The 25,108-nt window shown below is 40.3% G+C and overlaps 1 protein-coding gene across 6 annotated transcripts in view; it reads right to left on the bottom strand.

The window, feature by feature from the left end:
• RHBDD1 (rhomboid domain containing 1) overlaps positions 1 to 25,108 on the bottom strand; it is a 161,332-nt gene that overhangs the window by 80,754 nt on the left and 55,470 nt on the right. For 5 of the 6 annotated variants that reach the window (XM_038001455.2, XM_038001452.2, XM_038001453.2 and 2 more), the window contains 3 exons: positions 7,630 to 7,718; positions 5,651 to 5,707; positions 186 to 329 (listed from right to left, as the gene is read on the bottom strand). In XM_038001455.2, coding sequence (XP_037857383.2) covers positions 186 to 329; positions 5,651 to 5,707; positions 7,630 to 7,718 — 290 coding nt within the window. The remainder of the gene's footprint in view (positions 1 to 185; positions 330 to 5,650; positions 5,708 to 7,629; positions 7,719 to 25,108) is intronic. The other variant, XM_038001457.2, reaches the window with a different exon arrangement.

Genomic DNA, 25,108 nt, shown 5'->3' with positions numbered 1-25,108 from the left:
AGCTCAGGTTGCTGGGAATATGGCATCACACCCCATTCTTTGTAATCACAATCTGCACACATTTTTCATCTACGTATCCTTTTTCTGAACTATTTAAAATTTGATTTGCTACAAATAGCCCTTTTTCAGGCTACCTTACCACAAGAGGTATGCTTTAAAATAACTGAAGGGCACAAGACTCCTACCTCGGTCCCAGAGGCTGGCTCGTAAAGCTCTCTCAAGCTGTTCTTCTTCACTCAGTCCTGCTGTGTACGTGTCATAGTTCCTGGGTGCTTCTTCATAGTGACCCGGCCTGCCATGCGGGTAATAATCCTGATATCCAGAGCTGCCTACAGGCACAAGGAAAAGGTTCTAGAACACAGCTATGGACTGTTGTTTTATACTTCCTGTTTTGTATAAGCAAGACAAGCAAGTAAGGCACAACATTATTTTAGGTATAATAATTATCCTCAAAATAAGAAAAGATGCCAAATGGTGATCGTCTTGTCACTGTATCCTCAGTGCCCACCATGGAGCTGGACACGATTGAGTCCTTATGTGCTAAAGAGGAAAGGAGATATTAATTCAGAGGGTAGTCAGAAGTAATGAGCCATTGACATATGGAGTGGATTCTTTCAGCTTAGAGCTATTCAATACTTGGAGAGTTTTCAGTGAACTCCTGGCTTGAGTCAAGAGAATGGTGGAAACAATAGCTAATAAAGTGTTAATGTCCTGTTGCTCTGTACAATGAGGGGCAGACCAATGTCTCATACAGATCCCACAGAATAATTCAGACAATAACAACATTAAGATGCAGCCAGTTTCTCTGTGATTGTAATTCTATGTCAGAGATTATAGCTCCCCCCAAAAAATGGCTTCTAGATAAAACAAGAAAGAAAATACAACTTCAAAATAATAGTTGCTAGATAAAACAAGAGAGAAGAGACGACTCGGTCGTTAAGTAATGCTTTAGGTACCAAACTTAGGTACTCCATTAATAAAGGTCAATAACAGAGAAAAGTTCATTTTTGCAAGATATTTCCATGATCTTTTCAGTTTGAGTTTATTCCTTACATTTTCTTTAACTGCCAATAGTTAGAGAATTTGTTTGGAAGAGATTTTTGTTCCCCACAGAAGGTTACCAATCTCATTCTGGCATAAAGAGAGAGAAGTAAAATAGTCTGTTTGATTTTTTTCTCTTCTTTCCTGCCATTATTATATTCTTTGAAGTTGATGTTTCAAATATTTAAATAATGTGGTTTGGATTGTTGATGAAGATTCCTAACCTATGAGTCTTTGTGACAGATCTCCATATTATCCCACAGTACAGCAGTACAGGCCTGAGTTAGAGCTTTAATAAGGCTACAGAAGAAAACACAATCCAGTCAAAAGAGGAACACTGAATGGCAGAATCTCATTAATTGAGATTTCATGCTCAGAATTTTTGATAGTTGGTCCTGAGGCTATTTAAAATTTACTGTTGTATTGGTTATGAATATTTACCTAATATGCAAGATTAAAAGGGAAACTGTTAATCAGCACTCTAGTAGACTTCATTTTCATATAAACAACGAATGACAAAACACACTAGTTTCAGCTGATAGCCTAATATAATTATGTTTATATAAATATTGGTCATGAGAATTAGTTGTGTCTATGGATATTTTTAGAACAGCTTTATTGAGATATAATTGACATCCATACAATTTATCAATTTAAAGTATACAACTCAGTGGTTTTTAGTATATTTTAGAGTTGCACCATCATTACCACAATCAATTTTGGACATTTTCATCACTCCCAAAAAGAAATATATACTCTTTAGCTAACAATCCTCACCCGCCCATCCCTTCTCCAGCTCTAAGTAAGCACTAATCTACTTTCTGTCTCTACAGAATATGCCTATTTTGGATAGCTCATATAAACAAAATCATGTAATATGTGGCATTTTGTGTCTAGCTTATTTCACTTAGTATATTTTCCAGGTTCATCAAGTTTGTTATATTTATCAGTACTTCATTCTTTTTTATGGGCAAATAATATTCCACTGTATGGCTTATACCACATTTTGTTTATCCAATGTCAACTGATAGACATTTGTATTACTTCTACCTTTTGACTATTATGAATAATGCTGCTATAAACATTTGTGAGCAAGTTTTTATGTGGACATACGCTTTCCTTTCTTTTGAGTATACACCTAGAAGTGGAACTGCTGCATCACATGGCAATTCTGTTTAACTATTTGAGGAATCACCAGAATGTTTTCCAAAGTAACTGTACCATTTTCTATTCCTACAAGCAGTGTATGTGGGTTCCAATTTCTCCACATCCTCACTAACACTTGCTATTATTTGCCTTTTTATTCACAAACATCCTAGGGCATATGAAGTGGTATCTCACTGTGGTTTTGATGACTAATAATGTTGAGTGTCATGTTATGTGCTTATTGGCCATGTGTATATCTTCTTGGAGAAATGTCTATCTAGATCTTTTGTCCATTCTTAGTGATGGTGATAAAACTCTTCTAACTTGATTCTGTTTTACTGAATGTCCTTGAAAGTAAAAGAAAAAGGAATGATTTAAATAAACATTAAATAAAATTGTTTAGGATTTTGGAGACTAATCCTGAAAAGCCTTGCCCAAGTGCAGTAAACATTAATGAGAATTCACTAAATACCTCTAATAACCCAACTTTCGTATTTTCTCTCACCTGTTTCCCATGTCAAAATATTAACATTATTGATATTTAAAACAGGAAAAGGAGACAAGTACATTTTCCAAATCCTCACAATAGCTTAAAACTGAACTTGGATCTTACCATTTTAAATATGAACACTTATTCTTAAACTGGTCTCTATCCAATAGAATCAGAAAAATTCAGCCCCCATTGCTGCGCTGGGGAACACTCAGCCAGCAAGTTTCAGACCCTGAGAGTAAAGGAGACCATGGTAGTGTTTTTACAAATCTTATTTCTCACTCCTTATCAAAAAAAAAAAAAAAAAAAAAGACCTTTCACGTGAGGACAAACGGTAAAAACACAATTAATATATCTTCTCCACAAAGAATCAAAGTAAGTGGCAACCATTCTGCAACACTAATAGAATATTTATAGAGACGTCACTGAATAGCATGGGATGCTTCAGCAATCCCTGCATAGAGAAATGGCCCAATTCCCTAAGAGTGCCAATTATTTTACTGGAATACAAAAAGTATACTGGGTAATTTCCCACACGGCTCATTATCACTTACAAACCCCTGTGGAAAGCCATTCTGTTATGTAAGATCTAAGCAGCATTTCTACCTATCCACCCCCAAAAATGCTCAGTTAATTCAAGAGCCAAAATAACCCAAGGTCTCTGCATATTTGCTCACCACATAGAAATTATACATCTACACAGAGTTTTAATTGCCAGATACACATGCGATGATTTGAGGCAACATTTTCTTGATGTAGAAAAACATTTTTCTTCATGCTATTTCTTATTTGAAAATAATCTAGCAGTTCTTCAATGAAATAAATTCAACAACTCTAAACATCTGAATATTATAAAAACAAATTTGGTACTTGTCAGACAAAACATGGGGAAAGAACATGGGAATGTTCTGGTGCCTTAAATCAGAAAGACCAGTGTGGTTAAACGTTCTATACCATCGATCATAAATCATCAACAGGATCCAAAATCTCATCAATATCTATTATCATGAAAACAGGTCTCCTCCCATAGGACCCCAAATTTTCTATGGCTATTTCACTGGCCCAATGAGATGTTTTAAAATCTTCATAATAAACATGCCTGGAAAAACCTAGCAATCAAACAAATAAGATAAATAAATTTAAATTATGTCCTGAGAGGAATACTAGTTTAATTTTTTTTTTTTTAGTTGCATACTTAGGCTCTGTAGTAAAAGAAAATCTGGTTATCATTATTCTATGAACTACTCCATCTGTTCCTTATACACATACCAGGATTTCATGGCAAAGGAGATCAAGAAACACCACCAAGATTAGAAAAATTGGTAACAGCTTTTTAAACATTCATGAGGTTCTTCGACCTATAAAGACTTTTCCAGCTAAGGACAGCCATATTAAGAATAAATCATTACTTGTAAGATATACACATGCTCTCATAAAAGTTCCCTAGATGACTATTAGCATAGTCACCTGGCCTCATGTAGCTCTGCCTTTGAAGAAATCCAATCACTTCAGAGAAAGGCATATAACTATGGTAATCTTACAGAGGTTAAAAGAGGTAAAAAGGGCTTTTTATTTTCGCCCTTAATTCTCTGGTCTCTGTGACTGTGCTTCTTCCATATAAGAAGAAGCTGTTCTCTTCAGTTCTCTTTTTTAAAAAATAGAAAATAAATGGAGTGCAAAAGAGAGAGAAAAGACAGTAAGTAGAACTGCCCTATTTTGTAAGGTTAAATTGACAGAGTGTCAATCTCATATCCTTACACAGTAGAAAAGGCAGGAGCTAGCAATAAGATTCTATTGGAACACACCCATACCCACTTGTTTATACATTGTCTATGGCAGCCTTCATGCTACCAGGACAGGTTAACTAGTTGCAGCAGAGACTATATGCAATAAAGCCCTTACTGCCTGAAATATTAGCTGTCCGGTCCTTTAAAGAAACCGCTGCTAGTCTCAGCTTTAAGCTATAGTGGTCCTCAATTAATATAAACACAAACACATCTTAGTCCATTTGGGATGCTATAACAAACAGCCATAGACTGGCTGGCTTAAGCAACAGAAATTTCTTGCAATCTGGAGGCTGGAAGCTTACGGCGCCAGCATGGTCAGTTCTGGTGAGGACCCTCTTCCAGGCTGCAGACTGCTGACTTCTTGTATCCTCATGTGGCAGTGAGGAGGCCAGAGAGCTCTCTGCAGTCACTTTTACAAGGATATTAATCCCATTCATGAGGGCCCTACCCTTATGACCTAATTTTTTCCTCAAATCCCTACCCTACTAAAATCATCACATTAGGGGTTAGGATTTTGACATATCAATTTGGGGAGGGGCACAATCAGTCCATTGCGTTAAGACATGAGTGTCCCAATGGCCATGGCTAACACCTGGCTGCCGGGCCTGATCTAAGATACTACCATGTAGCCAGCCCAGACTGGAATGCAAAGGCTTTAGCCTAAAATAGGTCTTATGCTTTTAACAGCAGGTCCTTTCTATCTATTTACACAGACACTTAGAAAAATACATTCTTCCTCATTAAGTCACATGGCATTTATTAGCAGCATGCCTATTTTAGCATCTTAGGGTATGCAAGGGTTTCCTGAATATACATGGGATGGGCTGTGGAGAACTATATACCTAAAACCAACTTCTAACACTTTCCCAGCAGTTGAGTCTCAGACTGAGACTCGAAGCACCAAGGTCTAATATGAACCTTATCACACATGAGAGACCTCATATCAATCATACCATGTTTTCATGTCTGAGTTACCTCCTTCCCTGGCCTTCCCTACCAACCCACACAAATATGCTCCCTAGGTTACCCCTCCAACTAGCTTCCAGGCATGTTAGAGGCACAGTTACATAACATGTGAACGACTCCACCACAGCGTCAACTAGCAGTATCCTAAAGTACTCTGTAGAGCTGAACACTATAATTTTAAAAATAAGTTAAAATTTATTAAATGAAATAAACTGCTTACCTGAACTATTAAAGTAGTATTGCTGTCCTGGGTAACCAACATTGGAGGAAAAACCACCTAAATGTAAAAGAAATAAACATTTTAATGGCAGCTATAACGTTTTAAATGCTAATTGTTCCAGTCATTAGGAAGTTCTCTGGGACAAAGCCTAAGGTCATTTCAAATGATTTCTAAACACTTATTAAAATCAACTCCCTTTTGTTTGGGGGTCAGCCCGACAGGGAAAAGAGTGTGTGTGTGTGTGTGTGTGTGTGTGTGTACGCGCGCGCGCTTGGGGGTGGGGACTGGAAAACGAAACCCTAATTTACACTCACTGAAGTTCCTTAGTCTTTGCCTGCCAAAGTACCAACGCTCAGCTTTGATGCCTCTGTCTAAGCAGAGACGCTCTGGCTAAATGGAGAACCTTCCTCAAACAAGGGTGTTAGGAGAGCCACGCTCCTTCCCCTTCCTAGGGGACTTTACCCTTTCTTGTCCCTATAGAAGGCAGTAGGACTGTCTACTCAGTCAATTTGGCACAGCTGAATGAAGTGAGGGAGGGAGGGCCAAGGACCACACCCTCAGGGCGACCCTCCTCTTCAGGAGGCATCAGATGGCAGCTTCCACATGCTGGGTCATTTTCCATGGGGTTCCTGTGTGCTTCAATTCTCAGCTCGCAGAAAAAAGGCCGAGTTTGCAGGCTATTTGCAAATTGCACTGAGTGTTCTAATTTTCCTATTTAATTTTCTATCGTATTTATTACTTTGAAAATAGAGTGGTGTAAAAACAAGTCTCCATTCATTTTTTAAGGCTTTTAAAACTAAGAGTTTAAATATTATAATTATGGGGAAAATCCTGTTTAAAAATTAAAGTACTTGCTTAAATTTCATAACATGTCTGCAAAAAGCTTTACTAACCGCTTCATCATGAGACACAGAAAAAAGAAACAAGACATTAAACTTCTGAGAATCATCTCTTTTATCAGTACTAATGAGTATTAATTATATTGAAAATATAATAAAACTGGACATTTTCAATAAATGAAGTTCCCACTGCCTCCTCTAAGTATATACAGCGGAAGCACATTAATAAGCCAAGACGGGAAAATGAGAATCTGCTTAGATGCAACACAGCCTGTAAAAATCAACCAAAAGTGAACACGACCTGCTAATAAAGGTGCCAGTGCAGTGCCTGGAAAGCTTTCTAATATCATGAATATTATATGGTTCTCAAGAAAACCAGTCATCAGCACAAACTGTGAAAAAATTATTTATGGTTCAAGAAAAGGTAAAATAGTCTCAGAAGCTCTCCCATGAATAAAAGATGAAATAGTGGAACTCACTCTATAAAACAAGTGTTTGCAAACCAGTTTTCTTACAAGTCAAAATGAGAATCGCATTTAAAATTAAGAGGTCTAAAAAACACAAGTATTTCTAAATGAAATATTTTCACTGAGTATCAATTTGAAGGGAGAAACAAAATTTTAAAAAGCAGGAGCTAAGCTTCAAGCAGCAACAGACTCGGTTTGGCCATGCATGAATATATGGCTCATCTACCAAGGACCTGGTCATCAGTCTGAATTCTTTAAAATACTGGCCATGCACTTCAGTCCAGGCTTCATTTTCTTTTTCAACTCTGCCTTGCATGTATATTAATTCACGGACTATTACGGAAGAATGCATTCTTTTAAACGCACTTTAGTTCTCTGCATTCTTTAGGAAATCATGGTTTTCTGTGGGTAGCATTAAGGTTGAGGGTATAAATACATACTGATATTTGTCCCCTAAGAAAGTATCAGATTCAAAATTTAAGTGTGCAGCCTCTTTTGTGGTGCAACGTAAGGAATTGCACTGGTTGTTTTACCTTTCGGTTTAAAAAGAAAAACAGGCGTATTAGGGAATTCCTGAGCTGAACCACAGGGAAACTTGGGGTTGCTCCTGTTCGCATTAAAATGAAGATGAAAGTCCAGCTTGTTGTTATGCCAAAGGTGTTTTACTCTGTACCTGCACATGCTTCCATCATTTTCTTCAGAGGCCCGTGAGTGTACATTAGTCCAACAAGAATCCCAGCCAGATGCCCAGCGAAGGAAGTCCTAAGAGAGAAGGAGACCCTTTGTGAGTGTTTGTTCTGCTGCTGATCAGAGACGTTCTGTCTCCTCATTAGCCCAGTGCATGTCAAGTAGTCACAGTCCGCAGGCTTTGTTCCACATCACGTCTTTTATGCTAAGCTGCATTTAACTCAGTCCAAAGAACAATATTTCCCACCTTAAAAAAAAAAAAAGCACAATGAGTAACCACCACCACATGTTTAAAATGCAACACCCCTCCTTAACCAGGGGAAGTGGGTTCGCTCCTGCAGGGCCGCGGAAGCATTTTGTCAAGACAAGTCATTACACTGCTTTCTGTTTTTCTCTGTACCTCTTATCACAAAACATAAATGGAATCAGTTTTCTCTGTTTGGCATTACATCTGGAATTATCCAGCCACTGTGAGGGATGATGTCTGTCTGTGTTACAGCAGGGCAGACTGCTGCAGTTCTCTACACCATGGATGAGTGAAGCAGACAGCAAGTGAAACTCAGCAAAAGGAACTGAGATGCCCACCTGCATCCACCAAAGTTGTCTTCATATTTATCTTCCAGTCACTCAGAACAAAGAAACACACATTTAAATTTCAAACTTGAAAGATGAGTTAGGGCATGAAAGTGTTTCGAGTTAGGGCATGAAAGTGGTTTAACTCTTCTTAAACTGTCATCTAAAAGTGGCAATCATTTATAAAATTTATTTTCAGAGGTCTACTTTGACCCAAGTGGCAACACTCCTTGCAGAGTTCCCTGGCTGACTGACCTCCCACCCAGCCTGAGTTTAAGAAATTACTGGGGATTCTCACAAACCTCTGCATGTTACCACAAAAGCAGAGTTTGTGGGGGGGGGTCCTACACAACGAGCTGTTCTTTATGCACTTGACCTCCATTTCCAGCTGCCCGCCGCCCTCTAGACACCCCTACGCACAAATGCACACATCCACTGACACCTTAAACTAGGTTTTCTGGTGTGCCACTCCCACTTCCCCTTTGTAATGCCTCTCATACCCTTCCCAGCCTTCCCATTCCTACTGCCACAACCACACTTATGCCATCTGAACTATTTGGAAATGCCCGGTATTGGAAACAGAGTGAACCCCAGATGAATGTGTGTTGAATGAGTAAAATAAATGAAAGCGAATCATCCAGCTGGTCTCCCTGCGAGCCGGCTCTTGCTCTCCAGTGCATCCGACACACAGTCATCAGTTATCCTCCTAAGGCGGAAGGCAAGTGGTGTCACTGCCATCCTCTGAAATCCACTGGCTCTCACAGAATACTCCAGTGTGTGTTCAAGCCCTTCCAACACTTGGCCTTGCTCATCTCTGCAAAGTCAGAGGGTGGAGACCCTCATCATCTACTACATCCATTCCCACACGCCCCACTGTCACATCCCCCAAGCACTCTCCGGCCACAGGCTAAGCCAAACGGCACCTCTGTCAAAAAATCCCACCCCAGTTGAAGAGTCACTCTTTCCTTCTCCTGCCTCCCCTCAGAGCCACTGCTCCTAATTTATTATGGCACGAAGCCAATCTGCTGGTGGCAAAGTGCTTACACATCTGCCTGCCCATTTGTCTCTCTCTGTCACACACAAACTCCCTGAGGGCAGCAATGGTATCTCATTCATACATTACACAAAATTAGAAGCTTAAAAAAAAAAAGCCAAGCAAATGAATGCATTCCCACAGCCTGGAATAGTGACCTCTCATTCCAGAAGGTGGGAAACTGAAAGTTATGAAAGAGCCTGATGGAGACTCCAAGAGCATAGCCTTTACATGGCTTTCACACATATATTCCAAACACCCAGGACAGTGCCAGGCACATGAGAGGCACTCAAGGATATGTTGAGTAAGTGGCTCAAGTGTGCCAGGACCGTTTCACCAAGACCATCAGGAGGTAAGTTAAAACCACTAGATCTTCAGCTCAGGGTGCTTGCTGAGCCATGGCAGTCACAGAGCTAAGAATCCGCCACTTGGTAACTTACATGAGACTCAGAGTCAAAACCAATATATTTCGCCTACTATGGCAGCAGCCTAGGGGAGAGTTCCTGAAACACCACAGGCAAGATGGTTCTGAGTAATTTTCATTGTCTCCAAGCTATGAAAAGACTGGTTGGCTCTCAGGAAAAAAACAGGCAATGAAGAACACTTGAAAGAGACAAACAGGAGTCTTGTAAAGAGAACAGCATCGATTCTTGTACCCATTAGCTGATTAAATGACACTCTTGCCCAAACAAGTCCCCATATACATGCACACGTGCTAAAAGTCATGGCATATGCATGCACACACACACATGCGTGCACACACATACACCACATAAACGATCATTCCCTCAGGAGGGCATTATTCTCATCAAATATATCTACTGAAACAGGAGTTTCCTGACCCCCCTTGCAGGATGTGCCACAGGGGTGTGACTTGTCTGTTTGGTGGCCGTGCCTGCTTAAACCCCTTACGGGAAAGGGAGCACACTGATGGACAGGTGCAGGGGCTGGAATGAGTGCTCCTAGGCTTCAGCCCCAGGGCAACATCCAGGGGTGTGTATCTGCGACTCCTGAAGCCCAAATGGGTGTGTGTTACGCGTACTCTTTTAGCTTTGCCGTTCACAGTTGGCTTAAGTGTTAGACAGCTCAGTGGACCCTCTGCCTTTTCACAAAGGATGAATGTGAAGCTTTTATTGGGTGATAGAGGTGGCTCAGTGGGACTGATGGGGAGCTGGTAAACTCCTCTCGGCATTCTGATGCTCCTCCTCACTATGTTGTGCCATTCTCCTGTTCTTCTGCTCTTCTGTTCATCTCTTTGTCTCCTTCTGGAGCCTGGGGTCTCAGGTTTATATGGGTAGAGGAGAGCGGGGCATGGTGGGCCAAAAGGCAGCTACTGGGTGCAAAAACAGGAATGCCTGTTGCCATTTAGTGCTGTGGGTTTCCAGGCTCGATGGTGGGGCCTTTGCTGAGAACTGCCTTCTTCTACCCACTGTTTCTGTCTCCTGTCCATGTCACTACTTCATATATAATAAAAATATGGGATTGAACAATTTTTTCCCATTTTCTGGCAAGAATAGTAGGAACTATACTTTTAGCTCCCCAACCATGCTAAAAAAATTGTATAGTAGTCCCCCATTATCTGCAGACCCCCAACTGGATGGCTGAAACCATGCATAGTACTGAACCTTATATATACTATGCTTTTCCGGTCTCATAATCATAACAGCTACTAACTGACTCACGTGTGGCTAGCACAGACAGCATGGACACCCAGGGCAAAGAGATGATTCATGTCCTGGGTGAGACAGGGTGAGATTTCACCACACTATGCAGAGCAGTGTGAAATTTAAAACTTATAAATGGTTTATTTCTGGAATTTTCCATTTAATGTTTTTGGATCAAGGTTGACTGAGGCTAACTAAAAACGCAGAAGGCAAAAATCACAGATAAGGGGGACCAATGTACTTATTTTATTCTATGCTCAGGCTCAGTACAATCTGCCACCTATTAATAGCTCCAAAAATGACAAAGAAAGTGGCAGTTTGAGAGATACAAAGAAGTGGCCAGGACCAGTTAAAAATATAATAATAACTTCAATTTAGATGAAAAGAATATAATAGTATCAGTATTTCTGAAACTCTGGTTTCAAATCAACCTTCATGGTGAAGCATATGTGATAGAAAATAACATAGAAGGAAATTTCAATTTAAAACTTCAACCTATTAGACAATTAATCTTGAATCTCATTTACAATATTGAGTACAATACAGTGAAATGAATTTCTTATCTATCTCTAAATGGTTTTCAGAAGTTTGAGTTATAATCTAATTGCCCTAATATAATTTCAAATACCTAGGGAAGGGAGGCTGGCAGTCCAGAGAAATCTCTGCATCACACTCCAACATTCAGCATTTTCCACCTATGTTCCATCTCAAAACATTTAACTGGTCTTGTTTCATTTAAGCTCTATAAAAGTGTTGAATTTTAAAATAAAAATGAGATTATGATCTCATTCAATCAAAACTGAGAATCTCTTAACATTACACACACACACACACAAAACAGGAGAACGAATTTCACCAATGTAAAAGGAATATAAAACTCATTTTAAGAGGTAAATTAACTTTCTCCATGCTCTTGGTAACCATTTGACAAATCACTTTCCTTCACCCTCTAGGAGATACCCACATGCTGAGCGAAAAGACAGATGGACCTGCACACGGGGAGAAAACTGAACTGGGAAGGTGGGTCCACCAGTCCTAGGGTTAGGGACTTTACCCCTAACCTGGGGGTGCTGTGGAGACCTAAAGAAGCCATGGGCTTTGGAGGAAGATGATCCATCTGAATGCGCTGATCAGTGGCTGGGATCTACCCTCAAACGTAACAGCATCAAAACCAGATTGGGTTGTTACAACCATAATTAGATGTGCTAAACAGAAGTTGTGAAGCTTGTGGTCTCTGAATAAGCCTGTGGCTTCATTCTGTTCTTAGCTATACGTGGAAGTTGCCATCTGAAGCAGCATGCAGGGACAACCCTGCCACTAGGAACAACTTCCTCTTGACCTTACTAGGTCTTAGGCTAGGACTGGGGATTTGGTTATGACCTACCAACCTCTATCCTATTCAGAGTAATTCTCTCTGGGACAGGACCACCACCAACTCTACATCCATGACCACAGCCGCTAAACAGCCTGACACTAACACTCAGTACGTAACTACCAGATGAGAGGAAGAGTGGAATTTAAATTACGCATAAAATACATGTATCTAAAATACACTGTATTAAAAAAATCACAAGTTACATTTGTATGTCTTTTTTAGAAAAATGTCTAGTCAAGTGCTTTACTCATTTTTCAATTGGGTCATTTGTTTTATTGCCATTGAGTTATTTCTTTACATATTTTGCATATTAGTCCCCTATTGGATATATGGTTTGCAAATATAGTCTCCACTCTGCAGGCTGCCTTTTCATTTTGCTGTTTCCTTTGATATGAATGGGCAACAGGTACATGAAAAACTGCTCAACATCACCAATCATCAGGGAAATACAAGTCAAAACCACAATGAGATATCGCCTCACATGTGTGAGGATGATTGTTATAAAAAATTAAATGATATAACAAGTGTGGGCAAGGATGTAAAGGGAACCCCGATACACTGTTGGTGGGAATGCAAACTGGTACAGCTATTATAGAAAACAATACAGAGGTTCTTACAAAATCTAAAAATAGAAATACCATATGATCCAGCAATTCTACTTCTGGGTATATTCCCAAAGGAACTGAAATTAGTATTTCAAAGAGATATCTGCACTCCCATGTTCATTATATCATTATTCACAATAGCCAAGATAAAAAAACAACCTAAGTGTCCATCAACAGATAAAGAAAATGTGGTATATATATACACACGCATCCACATGCAATGGAAATTTTATTATTCAGCCTTAAAAAATAAGGAAATCCTGCCATTTAAGACAACATGGACAAATCCAGATGGCATTTTCCTAAGTGAAATAAGCCAGATACAGAAAGACAGATACTGTATGATCTCACTCATATGTGGAATCTAAAGAAGTCAAACTCATAGAAACAGAGTAGAACAGTGGTTGCCAGGGACTAGGGATGGGAGAAATAGCGGGATGCTGATCAAAGGCCACCATTTGTCAGTTATAAGATGAATAAGTAAGAGAGCTAATATACAGCATGGTGAGTAAATAACAATACATTACATTGTACACTTGAAATTTGCTAGCAGAGCACATCTTAAGTGTTCTTACCACACACGTGAAAATGCTAACTACTTGAAGTAATAGATAATTAGCTTGGTCATGGTAATCACTCTACAATGTATATGTCATCAAAACATCACATTATATACCTTAAATATATACAACATCTATTTGTCAGTGATGCCTCAATAAAGCTGGGGGGAAAATACAAGTTGTACATGGTCACCAGTTAATACTTGTTTTAGCAGGAAATCTCACTGGTATAGATAATGACTGAACGCAGCCTCCCGCTGTCCACCCCACTACATACACTTGGACAATGTATTACACAAAATATCTGTTCAATTAACAAAAAAAAAAAACAATAAATCTATTATCACATCTTAAAATTGGTAACTTAAAAGCTTTATTTCTTCTGTTAGCTTAATAGCGACTCTCTTTAGAAAAATCGAAAACTATAATCCGATACTGACTGTGATACTGAGATACAGTCACACCGGCCAGGCACACCACTGCTGCCTTTAGCCACACAGGTCATACAATGCACATTCAGACTACAATGAGAAGAAAAATACTTTTTCCAGGGTCACAATGATTCTGCAAGGTAACCAATAACGTCACTATTCAAATTCAGATCATGTATCTCAACTTGAGAGCAAGGTAAGTATCGATGTAATTTCACTTTAATAAGCAACAATAACTTAATCCAGCAGTTCTTAAACTAGTTTAAATTCTAAGCACCTTTAAGGGTCTGATGAGAGCCAACAAGCCTGTCTTCAGGAGAACTGTGTAAATACAAAGTGCGTCACCTGTAATTTTAGGAAGTTCATAGATACCTTGAACTCCATCCATGGACCCCTTCTTAAAAACCTTGACTGAGGTGAATAACTCATCACAAACAAGAATTTCAGACATCAGCACCAAACCAAAGTAATTCTATATTTAACTGGAAAACATCTTGTTAGTACTCAAATCATAGCACAGAGGAAGCCATTTATTCTGATTACTCAAGTTCATTCACTTATTGTCCAAATTCCTTGTTGTGTCATTGCTTCTGTAATGGTGCAACCTATTTCTGGGTTCAGTTTCTTCCCTGCCAAAATACAATGTTTCATACTTCTTTCAGTTAATATTTGAGGGTAAAAAATTATCCTAGTCTCTGTATGTCTTAAAAGGTCTTTATTTCAGCATCCTATTTTGATGACAGGTATAGGATCTACTGCTGCTGATAATGAACGTACTGTCAGTTGGAAAGTCATTCCTCTGTAGGCAATCTGTCTTTTCTTTCAGCTTTCAAAGATTTTTCTCTTTACTTTGGACATACCATCTTTATACCACAATCATTGTAGCTAGTTGTAGATTTATTTAACCTGCTAAGATGTGCTGTGTTTTTCAACATGAGGTCTCATGTGCTTTTACAATTCTGAAAATCCTCACTCATTACTTTTTGTCCAGTGGACCTCTAGATATGCAGCACTTGTGCATTTCCTGATGCAGAGGGGGTGCTCAATATATGTTTATAGAAAAAAAATTTCAATAAAATATGAAAGGGTTACAATCAAATCAATGTTGCTATACATTATTTATATGGGATAGTGATAGTAGAGAGGCAATTTTGGAACAGAGATTAAGATATTATTGTGGATGTAAATTATGCAAACTAAATACGAATATTATTAACACCAACAGTGTTCTTTCCTATCAAGCCAGCTTAAGCTGCTCCTCATCCATTTAAGAGGCTATTGTAAGGCTGAGTTAAGTGGTTATGCAAAATGTTCCTGCTCTCATGTGCCACTGTGACAGAATCAAAAACTAGAGCTGTGACTGAAAGCTGTGACAAGCTATGAAGGCCCTCCTCTATTAAACGGCAAATTCTTTCCACAGTTGAAGAGGTTGTCCTCTCAAGCAAAGCTCAGAAAGCAGAAAATGTATTACTCTAAGACATAATCTCACTATGTATGCAGAGTGAATGACCTCATTAAGGATACAACTTGGAGACGTGATGTTGGACAAGGTAAGGGAACGAGGTAGGGTAAGAGGCAGTCAGCTAGAAGTGGCCTATTGTACTCTCCACAATTTCCTCCTGTAAAAGCAGTTAATAGCAGGAAGGGGCTGCACTGATCAGAAGCTCTGGGGTTTGGGGATCTTAATAAATGGTCCCGGATTTGCAGTACTAGCAATGAGACCTAATACAAATGTTTCAGGTTTTTGAACACTAAGGCCACTAGGAAAGATTTTGACAGGATTGCTTCCTCTCAAGAGAAACTGTTTTTAAACCTCTTGTTTTCTGTCCTGGATGCCTCCTTCAACCATGACACCAGCACGATTGAATGACCTGGTCTACATGCTCTCTACCGTGCATCCCTTGCTCCCTGCACCTTTGTCCTCAGAAGTAAAACCTAGCCATCTTCCAATAGTATGTCCCCCAAAGGTAGCTATACTGACAATGCACCCTCTACAATCCATGATGATTTAGTAAGCATGGCACCAACTGCAGACACAGGGATGGAAGCTGACCACTGACATTTACTTGAGGCCCAGATAAACAGAATCTAGACAAAAACAAGGGTATTGGAAAGGTAGCAGAAACCTCTTTTACAAAAGAGCTTCCAAGATAACAGACAATGTTTAGCAATTCCTGGGCTCTCAATTCCATGTCCCTATGCCTCGTAATAAGACAGTTCCCTGAGCTGGATCAAGTAGGTACATTCTGCCATGGCTTCGATGTTTGTCCCTCCAAAACTCATGTTGAAATTTAATCCTTGTTGTACAAGTATGGGGAGGTAGGGCCTCATGGGAGGTGACTGGGTCATGAGGGCAGATCTCTCATGAATAGATTAATGTCCTCCCTTGCAGGTGAATGAGATCTCACTTTTGATAGTTCCTGCCAGAGCTGGTTTGGTGGTGGTGTTGTGTTTTGTTTTTTGAGACGGAGTTTTGCTCTTGTTGCCCAGGCTGGAGTGCAATGGCGCAATCTCAATTCATTGCAAACTCCGCCTCCTGGGTTCAAGCGATTCTCCTGCCTCAGCCTCCTGAGTAACTGAGATTGCAGGTGCATACCACCTTGCCCAGCTAATTTTTGTTTGTTTGTTTTTTTCGTAGAGACAGGGTTTCACCATGTTGGTCAAGCTGGTCTGGAACTCCTGACCTCAGTGACCCACCCGACTCAGCCTCCCACAGTGCTGGAATTACAAGCGTGAGCCACTGCGCCTGGCCCAGAGCTGGTTCTTAAAGAAAGCATGGCACTCTGCCCGTCTTACTTCTTCCTCTCTCCTCATGTGGTCTTTGCACAAGCTGGTTCTCCTTCACCTTCCACCATGAGTGGAAGTAGCCTGAGGCCCTCAGCAGAGGCTCAGTTTTGAACTCCAGCTGGTAGAACTGTGAGCTAAATAAACCTCTTCTCTTTATAAATTACCCAGACTCAGGTATTCCTTTGTAGCAACACTAAATGGAATAAGACATATTCATTCATTCACTCATCAAATATTTAGTGACTGTAATATAAACAAGACAAACATGGTCCTTGCCTCCTGGCGCTTAAAATCTAGAGTGGAGGAGACATGGACAGACAGACACACACACACACACACACCCCAAACTGTGTTAAGTGTAAGAAAGCAAGTCTACTTTACCTAGAACTGTCTGGGATGGCTTCTCAAGGGGTGTCATTTAAGTGGCACTGCAGGATTTGGAGCTAGCATGCTCAGAGGTGGGAATGGAAGCTTCAGGCAGGGACAAGCACATATGTAGCAGCTTGAGGCAGGAAGAATTTGGTATTTTAAAACATTGAGATGGCCAGGTACGTTGGTTCATGCCTGTAAACCTAGCATTTGCGAGGCCGAGGCAGGTGGATTACCTGAGGTCAGGAGTTCAAGACCAGCCTGGTCAACATGGTGAAACCCCGTCTCTACTGAAAATACAAAAATTAGCTAGGCGTGGTGGCATGTGCCTGTTGTCCCAGCTACTTGGGAGGCTGAGGCAGGAGAATCGCTTGAACCCCAGGGGCAGAGGTTGTAGTAAGCCAAGATTGTGCCACTATACTCCAGCCTGGGTGTTAGTGGGGACTCTCCCTCAAAAAAAAAAAAAAAAAAAGAAAAAAAAAAAAACAATTGAGATGACTAATACTAAGCAAGAAATATGGGCGGGCACAGGGTACTGCATAAATTTAGAAACTCACGGTACATAAGGCCTGTGTGCCATGTGCCTTATGTGCCATCGTAATGAACTTGAGTTGTTTTCCAAGTACGATGGAAGGCCACTGGAGGATTTCAAACAGGAGCATTTTTTAGGAGTGATCTATTCTGCCTGCTGAGAGAACAGACCCTAGAGAAGTAAGAATGGTGAAATTCAGCAGAAGACAGGTAAGGAGGATAATGTAGTCCTGGTAACAGATGATGGCAGCTTGGAAGAAAGTGGCAGCAGTGGACTACAGAAATATTACTACTACTAGAACAGATCTTGATAGGACTGCTTCTATCCCAGGAAGGGTAACAGATGGATCTGGGATGTATTTTAGAGGCAGAGATAGAGGGACTTGCTGATGGACTCGGTGTAGAGGGTGAGGGAAAGGAAGAAATCTAGGCTTCTGGCTTGTACAACTAAATGGACAGTGGAACCATTTACTGAGATGCAGGAGACTGGGAAAAGGAAAAGTTAGGGTGGGAGACAATGCAAGAGCTCAGTTGTTTTCTTCGCTTTGAGAGGCCTGTGGGACAACACAATAGAGACATCTAATCAGAAGGTAGCTAGGTTGCAAGTTGGAAGTTGAGAGGGAAGAATGATTCAAAATGTTGCTCCCATATTTCATGTGTTGATTCCTAGATTATATACAATTATAATGTTACATATTTATACATATTATACACATGCACAAATATACATAAATGTAGCTAAAAACAAGATGTAAAGGAAATACATAAAAAATATTAATAGGTAATATGTGGGGAACATAACATCCCCCTTGTTTTCCAAACTTCTTATGATAGTGTTTCAGTAATTTCATTTATTTTTAAATGCAAAGGGAAAAGACACCGAGCAAGGCTCTCATTTTAAGAACAGTACTTCTCTCGTCAATGTGGTGGATAAACTTAAATAGTTTTGCTATTGCTGGGGTGAGTTGTGAAGAACACCTTCCTCCATTTGGCACGGGCAAGTGTTTCTAAATAACGCGCTGGATGAAAGTCATAATCATTAGCTTTGCAGTATTACAAAGTTTCTTTAGGATCTGTGTTGTTATTCAAATCTCCTTCAAAACAAAATGACAGGTTATACTAAGTTAAATAAAAGCAAAGGTAAGTGAAATCACACAAAATAACTGGACAAGAATCTCCCCCGACTCCTTTAATTGGGCACAGAGGCTAAAGAGTCAGTGAGATTCTGTGAGGCTAGTGTTCTTTTCCCCAGACACTTCATGTAAGCAGACACATCCTAGAGTTCCCTACACTGTATCTTCCATATTCCATGCTGAGTAGCTCCCACTGACCACAATCCTCTCCATCTTCTCTGCACCACCCCTTCCCGCCCATACCCCAACCTCTTAGAAAAGTAGTCAAGAGTATAGTTGCTGGGGTGAGACCGCAGGGCTGACTGCTGCGAGGCAGCAGGAGAGCTCAGAAAGGTTCACATGGCCTGCAAAAGTGTTAGCCCAGCAGTCTACATAGTTGCCTAGCTCAGACTTCACCCTGGCTCATGTAACCATGCCCTTATCTAGCCCATTTTCACCACTGTGACAAGTGTGTCTGTCTAACCAGCAAACCTGATCCTAGCCCAGAAGCCCTTCGGTAGCTCCCCAGTGTCTCTAGAATAAAATGCAAGCAAGGCTGGTTAGGCTCTTCATGGACTTCTGTCTGCCTCTCCAGCCTTCTCTCTCCCCTCTGCCAGGGCTCAGCCCTACCACACTCGGGGCTCTAGCCACTCACCAACGTAAGCATCCACCTTTCAGGACTTTGTATGTTCCATTCCTTTTGCCCTCCATGTCCCCCAGCTCCTGATCATGCCAGGCCAGTGGGACCACACTCCCTCAGGATTTGGCAGAGGCTGCTCCTCTGGATCCTGCAGTGGCCCCTGTGCTCCTCTAGCATGCTGAAGTTTCCCTGTCTGTTGATTTGTCTGATATCACCCTGCTATTTAATTCAGTGACTTTCAACCCAATCGCACCCAATACCCCCTTATAACCCAAATATTTTGTAATGCTCCTTCTTGAAATAAAATTTATGAATAACACATCTTATACACTTACTTTTTAAAGCACAGATACATATACAAACACACAATCACAAGTCAACATAATATCCTAGCTATGAAAATAAGAATAAAAAGTAATAAAATAAAATGTTATGAATTATAGGCTGGGCGCAGTGGCTCACGCCTGCAATCCAAGCACTTTGGGAGGCCGAAGGGGGCGGATCACTTGACATCAGGAGTTTGAGACTAGCCTGGCCAACGTGGTGAAACCCCATCTCTACTAAAAATACAAAAATTTGCCATGTGTGGTGGTGCATGCCTGTAAATCTCAGCTACTTGGGAGGCTGAGGCAAGAGAATCACTTGAGCCCAAGAGGCAGAGGTTGCAGTGAGCCAAGATGGTCTCAATGTACTCCAACCTAGGCAACACAGCAAGACTCTGTCTCGAAATAAATAAATTTAAAAAAATAGTATGAATTACAATTGCTCAGGCACACCACCAGCAGGAGACATATAAAGTAGCCCTTTACTTGCACCTATGTATGGAATCCTCATAAATATGGGAATAACGAATGCAGGTGGTTACAGATGCAGGCTTTTTGTGACTCGAGTACCACATTCAAGGTTCCATGGGTAATGTGAGTTTACGTGAGGTTAAAAAACTCTTGATTCCAAATAAAGCAAAGTACAACTTTCCTTCACTTTACATTTACAATTTATTAATATAATTTCCCTGGAAAAGTCACTGTATATTAAATACATGTCCCCCCCCAAAACTGCTCTTTATATGAAAAGCACACTTAGGTTTTAGGCTCAGATAATCATAAACAGGTTTTTCATTTACATGAATATCCTTTCGATAGACCAGGTGTGGGTAGTGCTGTGTGTAGAGGATCGTTTTTATTGTGGTGGTCTGTCCTGTAAGCTGCAAGACAGCTAACACCTTTGGCCCCTGTACCCCAAATGCCAGTAGCAACCCCCGCTAATCATTAGGATTATTAAGAACAACCCTGCAAATTTCCAAAATCCCTGCTGGGGACAAAGCCCCATCCCAGTGGAAAACCACTGGCTTAGCACACAAAATATGCTTATTAAATGCTTGCTGAATTGATGACTTTTAATCATGAGGCTTCGAAACTATTTCTTTTCAAAGTACTTCTCATGTGACTATACTATGCACAAATTCCAAGGATTCCAAGTCAATCTACAACATATTGAACTGATATGCAAGAAAAGTTCCCACCACAACTGAAATGCACATGGGGAGTTGAATATTTGAAAGAGGCCATGATCACTTCCACATTGCACTGTGGTAGAATAAATGTGACTTGGCACGGGAAAAATGCTCTGCCATCTGCTATTACTATAGACAAAAATATTTCTGGATACCACATGAATGATTATTTGCACATTACCTCCAGAAAGTAAATATAAAATGAAAGAGAAGTTGGATTGTTTATAGCCTGATTTTAACATGTGCTACTGGTATGAAGCAAATAGATATCCCCGTGAGTTCAGTCTTTTGGAGGTATTTTTACAAGCAATGCCATAGCTAGAAATTCCATGGCCCTATGGTAGATGGACTCTCTAAGGTTGCTCTAAGTCTAAAGACTGACTTATTGATCTTTGTTAAAGGAAGTTCATCATACAGATACATGAAGAAGAAAGAATGGCAGGAAATAGTCTCAGCTAGAACTGTGGAAATGCTGTCCAGTGTATTTCCTTGTACACATCATAACATGAATGAATGCACTGCCCTTCCCAGGTTCTAGTCATGATCTGCTGGTTCTCAATCCTGGCTGCACTTTAGAATCCCTTAAAGAAGTTTTACAACTTACTGCTCCTTGGGCCCCACTCCCAGAAATTATACAACGTTGGTCTGGGGTAAAGTCCTAACATTGTTTTTTTGTTTTGTTTTGTTTTTGTTTTTGTTTTTGTTTCCATTATTTTTTTGAAATGTTGTTTTTAATTCCCCAGGAAATTCCAATGTGTTCAGGCTGAGATTCATTGACCTTAACTCAAAATTTAAGTTCTAATGGTGAGATTTCAGTTGCCATCTTGGGCCAATAAGAAAAACATTTCGAGAGTGGGCAAGATTGCACCTCACAAACTACCCCATAGAAGTGGCATCTGTTTCCCTTCTTGGTAAGTTGGTCTTACTTATTCTATTCTACTGTAATGCTGCATAAGAATTAAGTATAGCTTTGAAAATGCATGCAAGGAAACATGAACTTATTTCAAAAGATTCACAAGTTCTTTGTACTTATAAAAACCTGATACCTCAAGTCAGTGTACTCACATGTACAAAAAGTCACATGCACATGGCCAAAGATGATGAAAGTAGAAAGTTAAGATAATCCCTGAATTCCTAGAGCCAACACCAAGATTAGGACAAAAACTGCATTGTAAAGTTAGCCCATAATTTCAGAAAAAGTAAATTCTGCTTGTGGTTAAATCTGGTATGAATAAAAATTCTGACTATGAAAAACAGACATGCCCCAACTACTACAAGACTCAGAGACCTGAACGTGCCATCAACATCACATACTGCTCTGTAGCAGCTTTCTGGTATGCCTGTAAGGCACAGTTAATGTTAAACAAAGAGCATAGAACCACTAGCTAGAAAGTTCTAAAAGCTGCCCATTTGAGCTGAATCTGCTTATGCAATGCAAGCTGCTAGGCTGAACATTTAAAAGCGATCCTAATTAAGCCAGGTGACCCCATGGGCTCATCTCAGAGTAGTGTCACAATCAAAGAAACACAGCCCCACCTCCAGTGGAGGCTCAAGAGGTGCAGACAGTCCCTCATCTTCCTGGCAGCCAGAGCACAGGCATGTGACCTGCACTGGCCAATCAGGTACCCTTTGTATCTAATACTGAGAGTCTAGTGATGACAGTCTAATGAAGCACTGACCAATGGCAACAAGCATCTTGCCAGTTCTTACAGGTTCTTCCAGTCCAGGTCTTCAGTATTCTCAAAAATTCTAGAAGCTACCTGATATCCTTCCAGTAAGTCTTTTTATGGTTCAGTTTGCCAAAGTTTATTTCTAGGGTTTCCAACCAAGAATTCTATTGGTAGGCTACAGATACTTATACAAATGCCAGGGGGACAGTGGCTGCATTTTCTCCAAGATTGCCAGCATTAGGATGTAGGAGCTGCTGGTATCAGCTCTGTCACTATGTGGAGAGAATGAAACTGGGCAGACAGACTTTAAGATGACCCCTGGTGATCCCTGATTCCTGGGTATTCACGCCTTGGATAGACCCTTTGCCATGAGCACAGGTGGAACCCGTGACTTGTTTCTAATCAACAGAATACAAGTCACTTCTATGATTATGCTATTAATATTACATAAGACTGTAATTTCTGCCTACTAGCAGACTCTTCTTTGCTGAAGGAAGGTACCACATTGTAAGCTGCCCTAGGGAGACAGTCAAGTGGCAATGAACTGAGGGCAGCCTCCAGCCAACAGTGAGGCTCTTAGTCCAACAACACAGAAGGAATTGAATTCTTCCCACAACCACAGGAGCTGGCATTGAATCCTTCCCCAGTCAAGCCTTCAGATAAGATTTCTGTACTGACGCCTTTGTTGCAGTCTTGAAAGAGCCTGAAACCAAGGACCCAGATAAACCATACCTAGACTCCTGACCTATTAAACACTGTGAGATAGTAAATGTGGTTGTTTTAAGCCGCTGGATTTGAGATCATTTATTACACAGCAATAGATAACTAATACAAAAGCCAAAACAGGGGTTGGGAGTGGGCGGTTAGTGAGATAGAGCCAGGAGGGAGAAACAGAATCCTAATGACAGTAAGACCCTGAGTTTCATCATATCTGAAGTTCCTGGAACCTTAAAGTACACCATTGGAAATTTTAATAGTGTTCTTTTCTTTGATCACATTTGCTTGAGTTGTGTTTTTTACTTTTCAAAAAAATTTTATTTTAAATGTTTATGGGTACATAATAGGAGTATATATTTACGGAGTATATGAAATATTTGGGTATGGGTACACAACGCTTAATAATCACATCAGGGTAAATGGGGGTATCATTCACCCCAAGCATTTTAAAATAACTAAAAGAGCATAATCAGACTGTATGTAACACAAAGAACTGGGTTTCTTTAAACTGTAACCAAAAGACTCCTAGCCAAGGTGCCAAAAGATGACAGAGGCATTACAGAATCCAGCAGGCCTCAATCTCTCAAAGAGAATTTGGCTAAACACTCTATTTCAGCTCCAGGGTAGGCAGACCACAGGTGGAATGGAGGACCTGATGATTCTAGTAAGAGTCAAGAAGAATGTTACCACACTGAAGAAATGCTAAAGCAGATGTTCATCACTGAATGAATTCCCAGAACCTTATAACAGATACAGCTCCATTCCTCATGTGCAGGAGATAATAAAAATATTGTAAGAATTAAAAGAGAAAATACATACAAAAGAATCCTGTAGAATGGCTGACACATTGCAAGTAAATGAAATGTGAGTCAAAACTCAAACATCTCACTGTTTTAAAAACAGACACACTATTTTTAAGTACTCATTTATTATGTCTTTTAAAGGGCTCTCTAAAATCTGTAGTTATGTTATTCGGTAAGTTGTTAGCAAACACTTTCAAGGGGATTCCATGATTTACATAGTTCTGGAAGACGTGGACATGCCCTGACTGGCTTGAGCTTTAGCAACTCTCTCCTTGCACCTGCAGGTGATGGGTCAGGGACACGGAAACGGCAGCAGCCTGCCCATCTGCCAGACACAGACTTCAGCATTTGTCCTCTGCAATCTTTTAACTCTTCCAACAAGTCCACGACATGGGTACTATTGCCGGTCTCACTTTACAGATGAGGGACTGATACCTAGAAAAGGAACTGAATCAAGGGCCTAGGACTATGAAGTACAGAGCTAGGAGGAAGAGGGAGTGGCACTCAAAAAAGGTGTGCTGAAAGGAGAATTCAGTAAGAAGGCCATCCCCAGTACTTCATCCCTGACGGATATACCTTCAGCTGGCCTTTGCTCGGCATCTATGTCTGGAAAGGTATAATTAGGGTTTATAATCTATCATGGAGAACATGAGAACAAGCGACAGTCTGACTAGAAGCCATATAACTATTTATGTAAACACAAGTCTAACAATGTGTTCTGACCCACAAAACACTTCGAGAAAATGAAATCTACTGATTTCTAATTTGTATTCCTCAACAAAACTTTTCCAAAAACACTACATGCCTTCAAGTCTGCTAAAAGGTTTGTTTCACCAGATAGTTTTAATCTCCTTTATTATTTTCTGAGATCTTTTGTTGTCCCTTTCCCCTCTAACCCTTATTTTAATGTTGGTTCTTAGCTGAACTTTAAGAAAACTCAATTGCAACTAACATGTGAAAATGTAAAAAACCCAGATCAAAGGCGGACCTCAAGCCATTGTTAAAAATAAAGATCTCTGAAGAGGACCTTGAAATAATGCAGAGCACATAAAGAACACCTCTCTCATTACTTGGGCAGTTCA

This window comes from Chlorocebus sabaeus, chromosome 10 (genome assembly GCF_047675955.1).
Source record: "Chlorocebus sabaeus isolate Y175 chromosome 10, mChlSab1.0.hap1, whole genome shotgun sequence".
NCBI classification, from domain to species: Eukaryota; Metazoa; Chordata; class Mammalia; order Primates; family Cercopithecidae; genus Chlorocebus; species Chlorocebus sabaeus.
The sequence above is the reverse complement of the archived record's forward strand: the minus strand, read 5'-3'. Positions and strand labels throughout refer to the sequence as shown.